Source organism: Oncorhynchus mykiss, chromosome 22 (assembly GCF_013265735.2).
Source record: "Oncorhynchus mykiss isolate Arlee chromosome 22, USDA_OmykA_1.1, whole genome shotgun sequence".
Taxonomy (NCBI): Eukaryota; Metazoa; Chordata; class Actinopteri; order Salmoniformes; family Salmonidae; genus Oncorhynchus; species Oncorhynchus mykiss.
This window is the reverse complement of record NC_048586.1, coordinates 23,351,819-23,370,229: the sequence shown is the minus strand read 5'-3', so window position 1 is coordinate 23,370,229 and position 18,411 is coordinate 23,351,819. Positions and strand designations below refer to the sequence as shown.

Below are 18,411 nucleotides of genomic sequence, written 5' to 3'. Positions count from 1 at the left end.
CGGCTGCGAATGTCTGCCCGTTCCTTCCGCTCCTCCTTCCCCCACATGGAGGTGGTGACGATGGCCGAGGCAGAGTTTTACCGCCAGGCATCTCTCTCCCAGCTCTTCTCCTGCCCAGACGAGCTGGAGGGCTTCCAGCCTGACAGCAAGGAGCTGCTGGACCTGGTGGAGGGGAGTGCTGAACTGGCCGCTCTGCTGGGTTCTAATCTAGAGTGCCTCGACGACCGCTGGGACGAACCCCCGGAGGCTAACGCTAATGTTGATGAAAAGGCTAATGTCAATGGGAAGATTAGGGCTATGGCTAATGCTAACAGTAACGTTAACGCTAAGGTCAATGGGAACATTAGGGCTATGGCTAAAGGTAACATTAGCGCTAAGACTAATGGTAGCACTCATGTTAAAGCTAAGGCTAACGCTAACAGAAGGTCGTGACCTGAACTTTGACCCTGAATTCTGAATCCCTGCTCTACAGTGGGGGGTTAAAATGGGTGAATGAATAAGACCACCGCCCTGAGATCTGAGATTGAACTCCTGCTCTGTACCTGTGTGCTGGACAGACAGAGCAGCAGAGACTGAATATGTATGTCCATCAAGCGAAGATGGAGAGACGACTGTAACTTAACAATGGTCTTATTTTTTATAAATGTATTAATATATGTATAAATATATAAATATATCTGGAAATGTTTTCTCAATTTCTATCCTTCAAAGTGTGGTTGTGTTGTCATGAATGAAAGGTTGTGTACAGAGGCGTCATGCCCATGTCACAGAGGCACGTTCCCTCTCAGATTTGTCCTGTTGTGAAAAAATAAATCCAAATTGCAATATATTTTTTTTGTATTATTATATATTTTTTATGTAACACTAGCCACTTGGTTGTTTTATGAAGTTGGTTTTAGCTAGCCCAAATAGGTTCCCAATCTACCAACCTTATTACTCACTAACTAGAAGCCATAGCTAGCTTGTCTAACTATTTTAGCTAGCATGCCTGCTGGCACCGTTGGTAGACTTTAGAAAAGCAAACAATAACTAAATGTACTGAATAAGACTCACATTCCTTTCAATCTTTTAACAAGATTTAATCAGAGATGCAGAGAAGCATATATAGTTTCTTTGAAAAAAGAACCGCCAGTCAGGAGGATATGCCGCAAAAAAATATACTTTTTTTTAGTCTTTATTTAAAAAAAAGACTGTTTCGGGTGTTTGAAAAATGCTTCATTCTCCAACTTCAGGATAGGGGGGCCTAGCCCACCTCCAAACCAACCCCCAACCAATCCTCACTCACTTTGTGCCCCCTCAGATATTTGGGGTGCATGACGCCCCTGTTTGTGTGTGTACAGTATGTGTGTTAAACAGTACATTATGTGTGTGTGTCAGTTTATACGGCAGTGTGTGTACAGTCTGAGCACTGAGGCTGCGCTTTTGAATGTGACATTTTGTGTTGATAGGAAGCACACGTTGACGATCTCTTCTAATAGTTTTTTGGTCTGCTCAGACAGACTTACCGCCCTCTTCACCCTCAGGGGCTGTTTTGAACCTGTGTTCAATCTGCTTCTCATTTAGTCTCTAAGTTCACTTGCTAAACTGCAGAGAGATGTGTTTTTGTATAATAGGAACGTTTTAAAGATGATGAGAAGATATTCGGCATCTTGTACATAACAGGGTGGCGATTGCAGTACAGTATCAATTTTACTGTTTGATGGGTCTTTTTTTTTGGTTTCAACTTTGCAATTAAAATATCTCATTTGTATTTATATTTTACAAAAAAAATTGCTTTAAAATAAATCTTAAAAACTGCAAGAGAAAGTTATTCTGAGTGTTTTGCTTCTCATTGTGTGATTATTGTTGAAGTGCTTACATGGACCCATCTAAGCTTTGGACATAAGGCATATATGTCCCTGGCTTTTCTAGACCCAACCTGTCTAGTCTCGACCTACAAAGACCTCCAGACAGTTGGTGGAAAAGTTGGGCTGCTTCAATATTTCACCTGCACACATACTTGCATACTTGTTTAATGTAGCTAGACCGTTCTGAGCCCCATCCTGAATGCTCAAGGATAAGGGGGTGGAGGGGAGATGCAGTAGCCTAATCAAGAACAAGACGAGACTCCCTTAAGCCAAATGAAGCCAACAGCCTGGATAAACACACAGCTTTCATAGATACTGTTTTGTGGAGGTGACAAGTTTGCAAAGAAAGCAAATGATTGAACATCAAATGGGATAAAGCTGACCATAAAATTAAATAAAAATGACTTTACATTCAGAATATGACCCTGACATTCACAAATCCTTGGAATTACATCCTTAGTAGTCCTAAATCAGGGATGGCAACTCCAGTCCTCTGGGGCCAGAGTGGTGTCACTTTTGCCCCAACTCCAGCTAACACACCTGACTCCAATAATCAACTAATCATGATCTTTACTCTAGAACACAATTAGTTTCATCAGCTGTGTTTTCTAGGGATGGCGGAAAAAGTGACACCACTCTGGCCCCTGGGGACTGGAGTTGCCAATCGCTGGCCTAAATGGACCCTGGTTGGTTTATGTATGTTCAAATACCCCCACTCAGTGGATGTACTTGGTATTACAGGTGAAGGGAAAGTGAACACTGATGTACTACCTCAGTGGGCACACATTTCTGTAAAAAACCCAATGATAAAGCTTTGTGTTCCTATTTGTTTTATTTGTTTCGCGCTGTTGGTGGTAGGCACACTTGATTCAGCAGTCCTAGCGCCGGGGAGGCAAAGCGTTCCCATTTTGAACCCTTTCATGTGTCTGAAGGTAGAACTTGAGTTAATAAAGCTGCATTCAAACATGGTCTCTTTTTTGTTTTCTTGAGTAAGGCAGCTCCAAAATGCAGTTGTTTCAGCCTAGTTCAGTGCTTCCTGTGGTGGTAGGGCAAGCCAGCAGAAAATATGGAGTGTTGCGCCGTGATTGGCCCAGTGTTCTGTCACTCATGGGGACACTACGTCACCGCCAAGTCTAAGGGTAGACCTAAAAATTCTAGCCCCTTGGGTGCTACCAGAGAATTACATTAGAAGTGCACATTCAAGAAGGCTCAAGGTTATTGGCCACAGATAAAATTATGTCAAATCACATTATATCTACAGTAGCATTGATTGGACTGATTATGTCAACATCATCCTTTCAAAATCTTAGCTAGCAGTCATGAATCAAGTCGACAATCTACTGGAAAATCCTTTTTAATCCTTGTAATATGAAGAGAAGTAATGAAGAGAAATTATAGATCACACATATCGGTGCTCATCGGCCATTGGTCATAAACACTACACAACAAGTTGGAAATCGCAAATTCAATAATGAGTGGTTTGGAAGGAGTCAGTGGCTAACTGCAAGCATTGCAAAGTAATCATTGGCCTGCTATTCAGTGGAGTTGCCGTGTGGTCCCAAGTCTAAGATTAAGGGTCTCTTTTCTTAGTTTAAAATGATAAACATTCAACATGCTGTCAATGAAGCATGATATTTTATTTATTTATTGTACCTTTATTTAACTACGCAAGTCAGTTAAGAACAAATTCTTATTTTCAATGACGGCCTAGGAACAGTGGGTTAACTGGTCTAGGAACAGTGGGTTAACTGCCTTGTTCAGGGGCAGAATGACAGATTTTTACCTTGTCAGCTCAGCGATTCAATCTTGCAACCTTTCAGTTACAAGTCCAATGCTCTAACCACTAGGCTACTTGCCATGCTCAAAACAACTGTTAACTCGGAACTGCAAAATCTGACTTTAGTCAGTTCAAGACAACTGGAAAAACGACCAACGACTGGGAAAATACGCTTTGAACTTTCATCCATCTCGGAATTGTAAAAACGGAACTCGGCCCTCTTTCCAAGCTCTCACTTGGTGTACAGGGAGAAAACTGTAAGAACGGCCCATGTTCTGAATTCTGTTGCTGTACATGACACTCTAGACCCATATCTGATCAATAGTCTTCTGAGTAATTATTTCTTTATTTTACCTCACGTTAGTCTCATTCCAAACGTCGTAAATTGTTGGTTATCTGCACGAACCCAGTTTTCACTATGAGTCATCCATACATCAATTGTCTTAAATCATTTATTTATTACTAACTAAGTAATTCACAGAAATGCATAAACAAACAAACAAACTTGGTAAATGTGGTTACATGAAAATGTGCCCTAGTGGGCTGAACCGGCATGGCGGCTTGTTAGACAAAGGAGAAATGGGGGGGTCGACCAAGAAGTCACTACAGAGTGATAATTACAACAATTAAAATGCTAATGCTTTACACATGAACGCTCACTCATTCGGGAACAATTGCAATCAATACATATATTTACGCTCAGTGTGTTGTCTTGATCGCTGGTGAAAAGTCTTTCTTTTGTAGAATTGTCCGTCTCTCTACATCTCTCTCTCTCTCTGTCTTGGTTAGAAGGGATAGTTCAAAGTGACATTCGTTATAGAATGGATGTTTCAGCGGTTGTCGTTCTTTGCGTTCAATGATACCAAATTCCTAGCTGCAGACTAGTAATCAATATCAAAGACTTGTTCTTATTCTGTCGGTATCGATAGTCTAAGAGTTTAACCACGTGGTATGGTTAAAAGATTCTACAACATTTAGCCATCTCGTAATTGAGGTAAGCTCGGTCTACAACCTTTGTCCTCCCCTAATGGAGAAAAACATGGTCTGACGATAATTTCTCAAAGTTGGGTTTTATTCGGAATGGCAGAAGAGGGCTGTCCCAGGATGTCTGACCCTAACTGGGCTCAGGGGCGGTCCTCTGATTTAGTTCAAATCAAAAGGGAATTGTATTTTTCTTCATTAAACAGTCCACAATCATATTACACAATTATACAAACAGTATCATACTGACTCATTCATCTTATACAACAATTAGATGTAAACCTCATATCTGAGGCTATTATATAAACAGCGTTATGGTAATGTGGCAACACCGTCTCTCTTGAGCTTCCCAAGTTGTGCCAAATGGACCAGTTCGTAGCTGGATTCTTCACCAATCTTTTACACTTTCTCTGGAACATGAAATTTGTTCGTACCTCAAGTTCTGTGAGGTGGAAGGATTTCCTTTCTCTCCATGAAAAACTATAACTGTGCGTCCATGAGGTCTTCTCAGGAATTTACGACCTCTGACCACAGCAGTCTGGTTGTAGAAGCAGAGAGCGGGGGATGGTGCTCGCTGTACTCAAAGAGGGCGACGTCATGACACTACTATGGCCTATTTATTGCCTACCTCCTCACGCCATTTGCACACACTGTATATAGACTTTCTTTTTTTTCTATTGTGTTATTGACTGTATGCTTGTTTATTCTATGTGTAACTCTGTGTTGTTGTTTGTGTCGCACTGCTTTGCTTTACTTTGGCCAGGTCGTAGTTGTAAATGAGAACTTGTTCTCAACTAGTTTACCTGGTTAAATAAAGGTAAAATAAATAAATAAAAAATGGACATTTCAAAAGTGCTGAATAAATAGTTATACTGACTACACCATCCTAGCTCACTCATTAATGTCTTAATCAAAATTACGGATTGCCTGTTATCCGTTTGTCGTCCCCTTATGCCATAGTTTGTACATCTCACTTGTAAGTAGAAACCACATTTGTTTAAGCAAGTCAGCCAGATCAGCTATGTTTTTTTAAAGGCAGTAAATGAGTTTCTCAGCCAGACAAGGCTCCGCTGATTGGCAGGTGTAGCAGTGGTAAGGTGTTGGGACTGCTGTTGGGACAGCTTTATGTAGGCCCTATGGGCACCGTTTGTCACCGTTATAGTGCAATGAATGTATTGTTTAGTGTTGTGTTGTGACTTTGCTGACATGCGTCCCACACTTTTTGGTGTTTGTTGCGCCACCAATATTTAAATACTAAAATCGCCACTGAATGAAAGAGTATAGAAAAGTGTTCCGATAAGATTGTGTATTTTTTTATTATCGAGGAATATGAGTGGAGGGACATGTCAGTGAGCCGGGTGAGAGGCAGCCTCATCGTCACTAGATTTGGCTCCATAATTTGCATACTGCTACAACTGCTTTTTGAACTCAAAACAAGGTTTTTCCGCAGATGATTTACAAAATAATTCTCTAAAGAGGGTGAATGTGTACGATTTCCCAGGATATGTAATAATGAATCCAGGTTAAATGTATTTGAACACGCATTTCATTACACAATGGTAGCCTACCTTTTGAAGTTGCAATTTGTTCATGGTTCTATGTAAATTTTTAAGCATTTTTAACAAAGAGCCGTTTGGGAGCCAAATGAACCGGCTCCCCGAAAATACTCAGAATGACACTACCCCCCCTCGCCTCACACTGACCATCAAATGCAGGCCACTAGTACACACACAAAAAAGGCTCCGCTTTTTTTAATGCACACTCAGCTGTGCCTCACAAGTAATACAACAAATGATATATTAATAGTGTGATCATTTACTGTACCTAGATTTTTTTCAATATAATTTCAAAATTATCTAAAAAGAACAACATTTGCAGGGCAATTGAAGCACAGCCAATTTGCAGTGAATATGTATTGGGCCTATAGCCTACTGCACAAACATCATTGCTACAGAACTGTTTTTAATTGGTTAATGTGGCATTGTTTTGTGTTTGTATAAAAAATCTGAGGGGTAAATCTCGGTTTGCATTTTGACTCACAAAGTGATCTAGACTCAGAAAAGCTTGGTGACCACTGTACTACAGTATAGCGAATGGCCTGCTTGTGGTATTGCTTTTCATTACCGGAAAATGTAAAAGTACGGAGACAATCAGCTCCATATTGCAATAGCCATACAATTAAAATAATTGCAGAAATCAATCAATGTCATTTCTGCCGATTACCAATTCATACCCATCATGCATTGCTACCATGTTCGTGACAAGCGAGTCAGTTGATTGACGTTAGAGCAAGGAGAAAGATGTCGCTGGAAAATCGCCGAAGGATGGAGGCTGTATTCACCGTAGCGCTTATCTTCTGCTCAGCTTTTACGTCAGGTATAAGATATGGAAATCTTCTGATTATTTACCTACTGATCTAGATGGTTTTCTGGAAATGATCTCATGCAGATAACGTTGTTACTAGTAGCGAGTTCTCTGCTTGAAATTGATAGCTAGCTAAATACAGGAAGTAGCTAGCTAGTTACTGCTGAAGAAATGATAATCCGATTTGGAAAAACACTTCCAATCCTGTTGATAGAAAGATAGTAAGCAATAATTTGTGGAAAGCCATGTTTTTCCACTTTAAATATGGTGGTATAATGAGTAGATGCTGCTTGTTGGGCCTAATTGCCCTAGGATGCTAGCTAGCTAACGTCAATTTGACAGACAGCAACCCGCACCAGCTGGGAGTGGGACGACATAATGAGCCATTTCCCGCAGTTTTGTCGTTCTCAACAACAATATCTAGCCATCCATCGTTTCATTTTCAGCTGTCAAACTAACCAGACTCTCTGGGGAGCAACTAGCCAGTTCAGTATCATGTGACAGACGGCATACCAACATCTGATTCACTCAACTTCCTCAAACATTATTCTGCTTTCCCAGTCACGAGACTCCGGCTAACTAGCTACTGTTGCCCGGCTCTGCCATCCATAAAACAGTGTAATTCACTGTTTTTAATTAACAGTCAAGTGGGGCCAAATAGCAACACTATAGTGTCAGAACCGACCTAGATTAACCTTCATAGTCTTATGATATAGCTAGGTATGTGTCCCCTCCACACACAGTATGGAATTACCTTTGCTGTTTAGACGTTATTGGAAGTTGTTTATAGATTTGTTCCTTCTGTTGTTCCTCAGGCGTTCAGGGGGACAGCCTCACCATATTGCAGGCCCCTGAGTATGTGTCCTTCCAAAAGGGAGACTGGCCGATATCAGGGGAGAAGATTCCCGATATGGTGGCTCTAACTATGGGTTTCTCCGTCCAGGAGGTACACACACTGATCCAATTGTTGTGCAGGTGCGCAAGCCTATTTTGTTGTATATTATATACTAAAATCTTGTGTATTGTGTCTGTGTGTGTAGGATCTCTCCTGGCCAGGCCTCCGAGCAGGTCCTTTGTTCCAGCGTCCCAGGGCCAACGTGCTGGTGGTGGTGCGGGGGGTGGACAGCCTGGCCCTGCCCCAGAGTGTGGCCTCCTACCCCCTGGAGAATGTGAGTGTGACCAGAGTTCCAATCAGTAAGGTGGTGTTTGGGGAGTAGCAAAGTTGTGCGAGATTCCTTTTAATCAGATTCTTCACAGAAGCTCTATTAATAACTTATCCCTTGTTCCCACTCCTGCAGCCGGTGCCCTTCACCCTGGACAGTGTGGCTGAGACGGTTCACACTCTCTTTGCTGAGGACACTCCTGTGGTGCTCCAGCTGGCCCCTAGTGAGGAGGTACTGTATACACCAGCACATTATTGGATGAGCACCTGAGTGTGTGTCGCTGTGTTTTATTATACAGGGGGTGGGTATGTGCAGGTCATGGTAATGCTATCCTGTGTATGTGTGTCTACAGAGGCTGTACATGCTGGGAAAGGCCAACGCTGTGTTTGAGGACCTGCCTGTGACCCTGCAGCAGATTCGTGCTCGTCTCTCCCAGGATGGCTCTGTGCTCGCCTCCCTGCCACTCAACTCCCTCAGCCGCAATGCTGAGGTACATGCATTAGTCTCGTCACGATACTAATGATACCAGGCCAAGTATCACAATACTGACTAGTATCGCAATACAACAGGGTAAAAAATTCAGTGGCCTAGCGTCCTGTTATCCCCGTCCCCCAACACGTATTCCCGTTTTCTAAACATTACGCGCATGTGCAAAACAAACTCATTGATTTTAACACTTCTACTCAATACACATATTGAATTTAACATCACACTGTTAGCTGTATAATAGAATACTGTGTAGAATGGCTGATTTGCTGATATTTGAAAGGCCTACCTGTGATTTGGCTGGAGGAATGGGAGGAAGGAATATACATACATAATCTGCTTTCATTGTAGCAGTAAGGGGGAAAACACTGCATGAAACCATCTTTACTCTTCAGTTAACATACATACAGACACGCACACACACTACCTCACACTGTCTCCCTCAAAAACACACACATACACACACTCTACCTCCCTCACACACTCTCTCATAAACACACACACTCTCTCTCCCACAAACATACACACTGCTGACACCAAGCAGAATGTAAGGAGTACCAGAAAGAACTATGTGATAGTTTAGGCTTACATTAGACCATATGACTCATACCTTTGAAGCACATCTCAAGAGTAGCAGACCCTTTTCCTTTCTTCCTGTGCCAATCAAATTTGCCTAGACCTAGTGTCAAGTTACCAGGTTGTTGTTGTTACCAGGTTGTTACCAGGTTGTTGTTGTTACCAGGTTCTTAACTAGCTAGGTAACATGACTGAACAAAGTTGTTTGTTATCATAGCAATTAGCGGCATGGGATTAGTTTAAAACGCCCTGTGAAATGGTTTGTGAAATTATATCAAATGTGCACAAAATCACGTGGGAAGAAAAAAAGGTAGCTCTGGTAATGAGTCATATTTGTTCCCCTGTTTGAGCAAAGACGAGCTGTTTCTCTAAGCTGTAACGCTGCAAGCATGACTGTCACAAAGTTTTTCCTCTCTGGCACTGCTGTGTGACAACAAACTTGTAAAGCCTATGACTGGCCTGTGCTGTTGGTTATACCAGGGATGGAATTATATACGGCGTATAAACTTTGCTTGCTCTGAGTGCTGCTCCAATGTATCAAATGTAACAACAGAAGACTTATCAGGGTCTGCATTCGCCCCCCCCCCCCCCCCCCCTCCCCCCCAGGTGAGTGATGTAGATGAGTCCCGTGTGGCTCAGTTGGTAGAGCATGGCACTTGCAACTCCAGTTTTGTGGGTTTGATTCCCACTTGGGGACCAGTACGGAGAAGGTACAAAATGCATGCACTCACTACTTACTGTAAGTCGCTCTGGATAAGAGCATCTGCTAAATGACTCAAATGTAAATGATGAGGGATACAGCTGGCAGATCACTGCTACCATGAGATAGGTCCATGAAAGTCAAGTGGACATTATTGGAACGGCACATACAAGAGACTAGTTGCTGTTGCTTAATTTTTTTAATATTTTTTACAATTTATAAACTGACTTAATATGTTTTATAACTGCCCCAGCAGTTAGCTCGGTATCATATGAAACATTACTACGGTGTTTTAAAATGTTGGTATCATAAATATCATGCCGTTTTGATACCATGATATTACCGTGGTACCGGTATACCATGCAACACTAACATGCATAAATAGTGCTAGTTCTGTCTGTGTCCCTCTGTAAAAGTGAACAAGAACAGTAAGGGTTGACCACTTCAAATGTTGACCTCTGTCTTTTCTCTCTCCCTATAGGCTGATCTGCTCTTCCTGTCTGAGGTCCAGGTTCTACATGACATCACTGCCCTGGTAAGACTCTGATTATATCATTTGTTGGGCACAGTGACATTGGATCATTTAAATCTGAGCACAGCAGTGCCATCCCCAGAGCCTCACAGCATGTTCTGCTTCTTCATTAGCGGCTAATGTTGGTCGTCTACCCCCCCACACTCCTGTAGCTGCAGAGACACAGGCACCTGGCCAAGGACCACTCCCCTGACCTGTACTCCCTGGAGCTGTCTGGCCTGGAGGAGCTGGGCCGCCGCTACGGACAGGACTCCTCTCAGTACCAAGACGCCACTGCCATTCTGGCCAATGTCCTACAGAAGGTAAGCACAAGGGGGAATGCCCATACTCTGTATTCATAACAGGTCTTAGTGGTGTGACTTACTCCTAAATGGCCAAGTACAGAAGAGAATGGTTTATGGTTGTAAAATCAATTTATGTACACTGAACAAAAATATAAACGCAATATATAAAGTGTTGGTCCCATGTTTCATGAGCTGTAATAAAAGAGCCCTGAAATGTTGCATCCCTGTTAGTGTGCATTTCTCCTTTGCCAAGATAATCAAAAAAAATTGCAGTTTTCTCTCACAGCAACACAATGCCACAGATTGGCATGCTGACTGCAGGAATGTCCACCATGGCTGTTGCCAGAGACTTGAATGTTCATTGCTCTACCATAAGCCACCTCCAACTTCGTTTTAGAGAATTTGGCAGTACGCCCATCTGGCCTGACAAACGTAAACCACGTGAAACCACGCCAGCCTAGGATCTCCACATCCAGCTTCTTCACCTGCGGGATAGTTTGAGACCAGCCACCTGGACAGCTGATGAAACTGTGGGTTTGCACAACCAAATAATTTTTGCATAAACTGTCAGAAACGTCTCAGGGAAGCTCATCTGTGTGCTCGTCGTCCTCACCAGGGTCTTGACCTGACTGCAGTTTGGCGTCGTAACCGACTTCAGTGGGCAAATGCTCACCTTTGATGTCCACCTGCACTCTGGAGTGTGATCTTCAAGGTGGAATCCAGGTTTCAACTGTACCGGGCAGTATGGCTTTGTGTGGGTGAGCGGTTTGCTGATGTCAATGTTGTGAACAGAGTGCATGGTGGCGGTGGGTTTATGGTATGGGCAGACATAAGCTACAGACAATGAACACAATTGCATTTTATTGATGGCAATTTAAATGCACAGCGATAACGTGATGATCCTGAGGCCCACTGTCGTGCCCCTCATCTGCCTCCATCACGTTTCAGCATGATAATGCAAAGCTGAAAATGTCCCAGTTCTTCCATGGCCTGTGTACTCACCAGACATGTCACCCATTGAGCACGTTTGGGATGCTCTGGATCGACGTATACAGCAGTATGTTCCAGTTCCCTCCAGTATCTAGCAACTTCACACAGCCATTGAAGAGGAGTAGAACAACATTCCACAGGCCACAATCAACAGCCTGATCAACTCTGAGATGGAGATGTCACGCTGCGTGAGGGAAATGGTGGTCACACCTAGGGCTGTTGCGGTGACCGTATTACCGCCACACCGCTGGTCACCAGTCATGAAGGCAGTCAAATTCCACGTGAGTGATGCTGTTGATGGTCATTAGTAGCCTACCAAACTTGCTAACTGCCTGGTACTCAGTACTCTATTGTCACTCTGACATCAATGTAACTGAAAATCTTATCAAACACTTCATGAAAGGCCATGAGTTCATGTTGCGCAACTTTTCTCTCTGCTATGCAATTGCGTGAGAACAAAGTGATGGCCTCTACTAAAAAGAGGAGGCTCCCATCAGCTTTATATAAGCTAGGCCTACTATATTTATTTCTCAACTTTCCTAATATTAAGCAGATTGCTTCTCTTTACAACAGGAGTTCATGCCGGCCAGCTACCTGGCTGGCATGAAAATGAACCATGGGAAAAGCGTTCTCCATTTGCTATTTAAGTGCATTGTTCCCGCTGCCACTGTTTTGAGGCTTGCATGATAATGGTCCATTCTAAATCAAAACACATTTCCCTTATTATTTAGTATATGTAAAGATTAAATCAAGAATAGTCTGATGGGTGACTATATTAGCCTATCACTTGTGAATTATATATTATCACTTGTGAATGATGCCCAGCATAAGAAACAATGCCTTTTTTTGCGACTTTTTCTAATCGTAGTCGCACACCTCATGTAGCCTGGCCCATCGGCCTATATGTTTTAATAAGCTATGTATCACAACTAAAGTGGCCAAATAACTTCTTAAAATGAAGCACATTAATCCGCTTTACAAGGAGTGTAGACCCTAACTGGCAGACATACACAGTGTGAGTTTCAAGTTTGGGGAAGATCATTTTCACCATAGAAATGCACCTTTATAATAAAATCTTTTTTTTTTTAATGCTAGTGGTTGTATTAATTTGGGATCTATTGTATCACCAACTGTTCCAGACTATGTTTGGATTATTAATTCCTCCCTCAGAATAGAATAGGTCAACTTTTGTACTATAGGGGATAGTAGGTTGACATAGGCTAGTGCTTCTGCTGTTTGTTAGGCCGATTCATCTTGTTGGCTGACGCAGCCAAGGGCACAATGGCCACTGACTGCAAAAGGCATGATTTTTTTAGGGTGGATTAGGGCGTTATTAAGTGCTTGTCAAATTGTGAATGAGAGACTGATGAAGTGTGTACAGCCTGCGCAAACAAAGCAGAGCCCATGCCTTTCAAGCGACTTTTTTCAAATCCACATTAGTCTCATCATGCAGCCTTACAATATATTACAAATAGAATTTATAGCCCAATGTTTGTAGAACAACTAAAGTTGCATTAATTACTGAATTAAGCATATAATAGTACCTATTTATTTGGTAACCGTTAAACACAGAATAGTCAAATTGTTTGGAGAAAATATACTTTCTATTTTATTCAGGTTTGTTCAGTTGTATTCTTCATAATATAAAATAATGCCACGGAATTCTAAGCAAATCTTGTCTGCTAAATGAACTAGTGTAGCCCACAGCCATATGGCATAGCCAGATCAGGACCTAACATAAGGACAACTCAGTATGCTATTCTGTTCTTCTGAAATGGACTACATTTCCTTCATATCATGCTGCTTTAGACCTGTCTAAAATAAATCATGGATTTATTGTGAAGGTGTAGGCTATATTACATGGATTTATTAAACTTTTTAAAATGTAGATGTTCCAAAGTTCTGCATCAGTGTCTTGTGTGGAAGCCAGGAGATGCTAAATGGGTTTAATTAACGGTCAATTACAGTGAGACCGACAGTTATTTGCTTGACAATCACCTGCTGATGAAATTTTGTGACCGCCACAGCATTAGTCACACTTGATACTGACTGGTTTTCTGATCCACGACTCTACTTTATTGTTTTTAAAGGTATGTGACCAACGGATGCATATCATGTGAAATCCATAGATTAGGGCCTAATTAATTAATTTAAATTGACTGATTTCGTTATATGCATGGTGTGTTTTATATTTTTGTTCAGTGTTGATGACCATAAAAACATTCTCCCGTTATGTTTATATAGACCAACTGTGGTGTTTTTCCATGGTTTCTTTGTTCTACGTCTCTCTCAACTTCCTGTGCTTTAGTTTGGTGAGGACTTGTTTGGTCTTTATGGTGACAGCGCGGTGGTGGAGGTTGTCACAGTGAAGAACTTTGAGGTGCCACTTACCAGGAAATCTCGCTCAATCCTGGAGTCCAAACAAATTGTGAGTGCATTTTAATTTTAAAAAATTATACGTAGATCTATGTACATTTATACTATTAAACAGATCATAAACCTGTTATATTTGGATCTTCATAATTCATTGATATGGTTTCAATGGATGCAAATCTTCTCTACATCCCTCTCACCCCCTGCAGAGTAACCCTGGCAGTCCCTATAACCTGGCCTATAAGTATAACTTTGAGTATGCCGTGATCTTCAACATCGTGCTGTGGCTGATGATCATCCTTGCCCTGGCTGTTATCGTCATCTCATACAACCTGTGGAACATGGACCCAGGATATGACAGCATCATCTACAGGATGACCAATCAGAAGATCAGGTTGGACTAAGGTCTGCCCAGCAACACTCGAGCCCTCCTATTAGCCCTCTCCTAGTGAATCTTTGTTTTTCTTGTTTTATGTGAAAAATAAAGAAGTGGAGCTGAAGGTGTAGGCCTAATTCTAAATGGGTTGGATAGGTTTAAGCAATATGGTGAAAATAATGTATCTTAGCATAGTATAGGCCATGGTTGCACTAATTACAAACCAGATAGTGTATACCTATTCTACCTCTCAGCTATAGACAAGCTTCTAGTGGTTGGTTATGGACTTAGGAGTAGACATCAGAGTAGCAGTTGTTCAGGGAGAGGTAAAGGTCCTATCCAATATGAATGACATGTATAAGAGATGCACTTAATTAGTTAGCACCTTTGAGAAATTGCAGAGGTTAACTATACAGTAGCTGTAGTTGTGTAGTTTAATGCTGAGTTGTAACACTAGAGCTGTCTCTGAGGTCTAGTCCTGTACCTTCAACCCCACACTTCACATTGCTTATGAGTGTCCTCTTTTAGTAGGCGTCCTACATCCCTGGTGATTTCAAATGTCCTGTTTTTATTTTTATTGTAAAAAGTAAAGATTATTCTAATGCCCTGAAAGACTGAGAATTGACGTGTGTGATGTAAATGTTTGTCTCGCTATTTGAAACTGTTTTAAGTTAAAGTGAAATCTAGGTGTATATATTGAAGTTAGAAATGCAAATATCCTGAAGGAAACTGCTTTATTGGTATTGTGAGAAGGTCTGTAACATTCGCTGGCAGGTTGCAAAGGCGCCTTGCATGCATTTTGCGGTTGTGTGACTTTGACATTTGAATATGCAATAAATGAATTACCATCTAATGTTTGTACCTCAGTAAATTAAATGTCACACATTTATTAAACCACCATAGTCTAGAAAGCATTGATACATTGGCACAAATGACCTTGGACAAACTGTCCCATAGTTTGCTTTATATTTGTCTGACACTGAGTTTCTAATAAACCAACTTGTCCTTACTCAGTGACATGACATGTTTACCATGACTAAAAATACGCTTCAGTTGACTTATCCAATACACGGGAGCACGAGACAAATGGACTCATTTGAGTTATATGGAAGTAACCAACCAGTGAAGCTGCATAGTGACGCTCCACCTCTAAAATAATCCTCAATATGTAACGGGCTTGGCGTGCGTTTGTAACTGTTTTGGTAACAGCAGATCCAGTGTTCTACAAAAACGCATTGTTCATGTGAATCGAATGGTATCGAACACACATGATTTCCATATGTTTATCATTCCATTCACGCCGTTCCAGCCATCATTATGAGCCGTCATCCCCTCAGCAGCCTCCTGTGGATATGAAGTAATGGTACATAGGCTATACATCCATGCCAATTATAGTATCTTGTGACATGTTATTTCAATAATGTTTTACTTGAAAAAATTATCAACTGTTTTTTGCTTGTTTAATTTGGCCAAGTCATTTGGTGGAAAGCCTTGCAGTGCTTATATCTCTCTCAGCCAGCATCTGGACAGTGAGGAGTGTACATTTTCATTGGCAGATCAATTAAGTTCAATGCAGTTATCCAAACACATTCATCAATGACTAAAATAAATCTAGTTTTAAAAGACAAATTTCAACAATACATGTCATTTCATAGCCTGTGTATCATTGTGGTACCCAACAATGCCAGAGTTAAGAACAGTGTATGGTTCAGTAGGTTCCTCTCTTATCCCTGGTTGGACAACATTAGGTTCCATAGGTTTGACAAAACGTGTCTATAGTAATTATTACCCTAAGGCTTCTCCATGTGGCTTTAAAAGACTGCTGTAGTATTTACCTACAGTATGTGTCAATCATGATGGTAATTTCTACAAATGTTTTTTTTTTTTTTAACTGTTTGTATCTTGTTTGATAACCAGCTATTTATGGCTGAGACTCATCCAGCATTATCAGTCAGAATGATTAGACAGGCTAATCGTGTCATTTGGTAACTAAATTATTCCCTGTGCTGGTCTGCTAAAACTTGTCTGGCCTTTGCATAACCTTTACAAAGAACTGGTGTGTGTGTGTGTGTGTGTGTGTGTTTGAATCCTGTGTTTTCTACTTCCCTTTATTTCCTGTCTCCAGCTTTAATAAGAATGAGCAGTTGACATCTGGTTCTGATCTACCGGCAGCCGTAATAACCCCTGAACCGCATGATGATGTTATCGCTAATGGCGGCCCTGTGCAGTCGTCAGAGACAGCCTTGCGGAAGTGTGGATCCTGAGGTTAAAGGTTTCACTGGATAACAGGCCAATCTATGATCATTAAACATTTATTGAAAAAATATAAATTCATAGAACTGTATATCAATTCAGATTCACTTGAGGCCACATTTTAACATCTTTTTAGCCCTACACACTTTCAATAGACTATTTGAGGCGTACTTTACTGACTTTAGTCAAAGCATTCCCTTATCACCATGACCATAAAGATAACATATTTTTAGACCAAACAGTATATGACATGTTACGTGATTCCATTTAATTGATGTTGTATGGGTATAGGAGTGAGGTTTCTGATCTAACAGGATATTGTAATATTATTGATTGTTCACTGATCTATGGAAGCTTTTCTTTAACAAATGTATGTTGTCATGCTCTTACTGTCCCAGTCTCTGTCCAGTGTGCCCATACTCAGTGGTCCAAATACTGAGCTGAGATACCTGTGTAACTCCAACTTTCACTCACATCAGTCACTATGTCAGTGTAAGGATTGTGTGAAATATCAAGTAATTGGCAACTGGACCATCCAGGACCTCTATACCAGGCCGTGTCAGAGGAAGGCACAAAAAATTGCCAAAGACTCCAGCCACCCTAGTCATAAACTTTCTCTCTGCTACCGCACGGCAAGCGGTACCAGAGCGCCAAGTCTAGGTCCAAAAGGCTTCTTAAGAGCTTCTACCCCCAAACCATAAGACTCCTGAACAGCTAATCAAATGGCTACCCAGACTATTTGCATTGTCCCCAGCCCCCATTTTTACACTGCTGCTACTCTCTGTTTATTATCCATGCATAGATACTTTACCACTACCTACATGTACATATTACCTCAATTACCTCGACTAACCAGCACATTGACTCTGGTACCCCCTGTATATAGCATCGCAACTGTTATTTTATTGTTGCTCCTTAATTATCTATTATTTTTCTATTTTTCTTATTTTTTATTTTATTGATTTATTTTTTACTTCAGTTTATTTTAGTAAATACTTTTGTAACACTTTTTTTCTTAAAACTGCATTGTTGGTTGAGGGCACTGTAAGGTCTACTACACCTGTTGTATTCGGCGCATGTGACAAATAACATTTGATTTGATGTGAATTACATACGGTGATCTCAGGTCAGTAATTGGGTCCAGTGAGCCAAGTTTAACCTTTGACCCCAGATTACCCTTGTGGCTGCAGCCTGCTTACCAACCCCTCCACCCAGGGACTGAGCTGGCTTGATGCTCCTGCTGCAGCTTCAGCTCCCGAGTGGCGCAGCGGTCTAAGGCACTGCAACTCAGTGCAAGAGGCGTCACTACAGTCCCAGAGGGCGGCGCACAATTGGCCCAGTGTCGTCCGGGTTTGGCTGGGGTAGGCCGTCATTGTAAATAATAATTTGTTCTTAACTGACTTGCCTAGTTAAATAAAGGTTACATTTAAAAAAAAATGCTAAATACATTTGAACAGTAATATTTGAAAAGTGTATTTTGTTTTGTGTGCATATAACTTCTCAGAATGTAAATTATGAGCAATTAGATATTAAAGTATCTGATGAACGTTTTCAAGAACTGCAATGAATCATTAAAACATTTCTTACACATCTGCAACATTACATGAAAAATGTTATGTGGACCATGAGTAGCCTACATATCAAGTAATTTGATACTATGAAGGTATATTAGAATCATTCAATGTATTTCATATGTAATATCATATAAA

General features: G+C 41.2%; 2 protein-coding genes across 5 annotated transcripts in view; both read left to right on the top strand.

Annotated features, from left to right (window-relative positions):
- LOC110501997 (BCL-6 corepressor) overlaps positions 1–1,807 on the top strand; it is a 92,167-nt gene extending 90,360 nt beyond the window's left edge. For all 4 annotated transcript variants that reach the window (XM_036959542.1, XM_036959540.1, XM_036959541.1 and 1 more), the window contains one exon: positions 1–1,807. This exon is cut by the window's left edge and continues 37 nt beyond it. In XM_036959542.1, coding sequence (XP_036815437.1) covers positions 1–432 — 432 coding nt within the window. In that variant the 3' untranslated portion in view covers positions 433–1,807.
- A 5,016-nt stretch (positions 1,808–6,823) lies between these two features.
- LOC110502015 (renin receptor) lies at positions 6,824–15,302 on the top strand. Its single transcript, XM_021579918.2, has 9 exons — positions 6,824–6,981; positions 7,785–7,915; positions 8,010–8,138; positions 8,268–8,363; positions 8,485–8,622; positions 10,376–10,429; positions 10,579–10,728; positions 14,009–14,128; positions 14,283–15,302. The coding sequence occupies exons 1-9, from the start codon at positions 6,906–6,908 to the stop codon at positions 14,475–14,477; spliced, it is 1,089 nt and encodes a 362-aa protein (XP_021435593.1). The 5' UTR covers positions 6,824–6,905; the 3' UTR covers positions 14,478–15,302.
- Positions 15,303–18,411: the final 3,109 nt, after the last annotated feature.

Bases quoted from the DNA above. Each gene is read 5' to 3' on its own strand.
- LOC110502015 (XM_021579918.2), top strand. From the start codon at position 6,906: ATGTCGCTGGAAAATCGCCGAAGGATGGAGGCTGTATTCACCGTAGCG. The intron at 8,139-8,267 runs GTGAGTGTGACC...CCACTCCTGCAG, and splicing joins CCTCCTACCCCCTGGAGAAT to CCGGTGCCCTTCACCCTGGA. The intron at 8,364-8,484 runs GTACTGTATACA...GTGTGTCTACAG, and splicing joins AGCTGGCCCCTAGTGAGGAG to AGGCTGTACATGCTGGGAAA.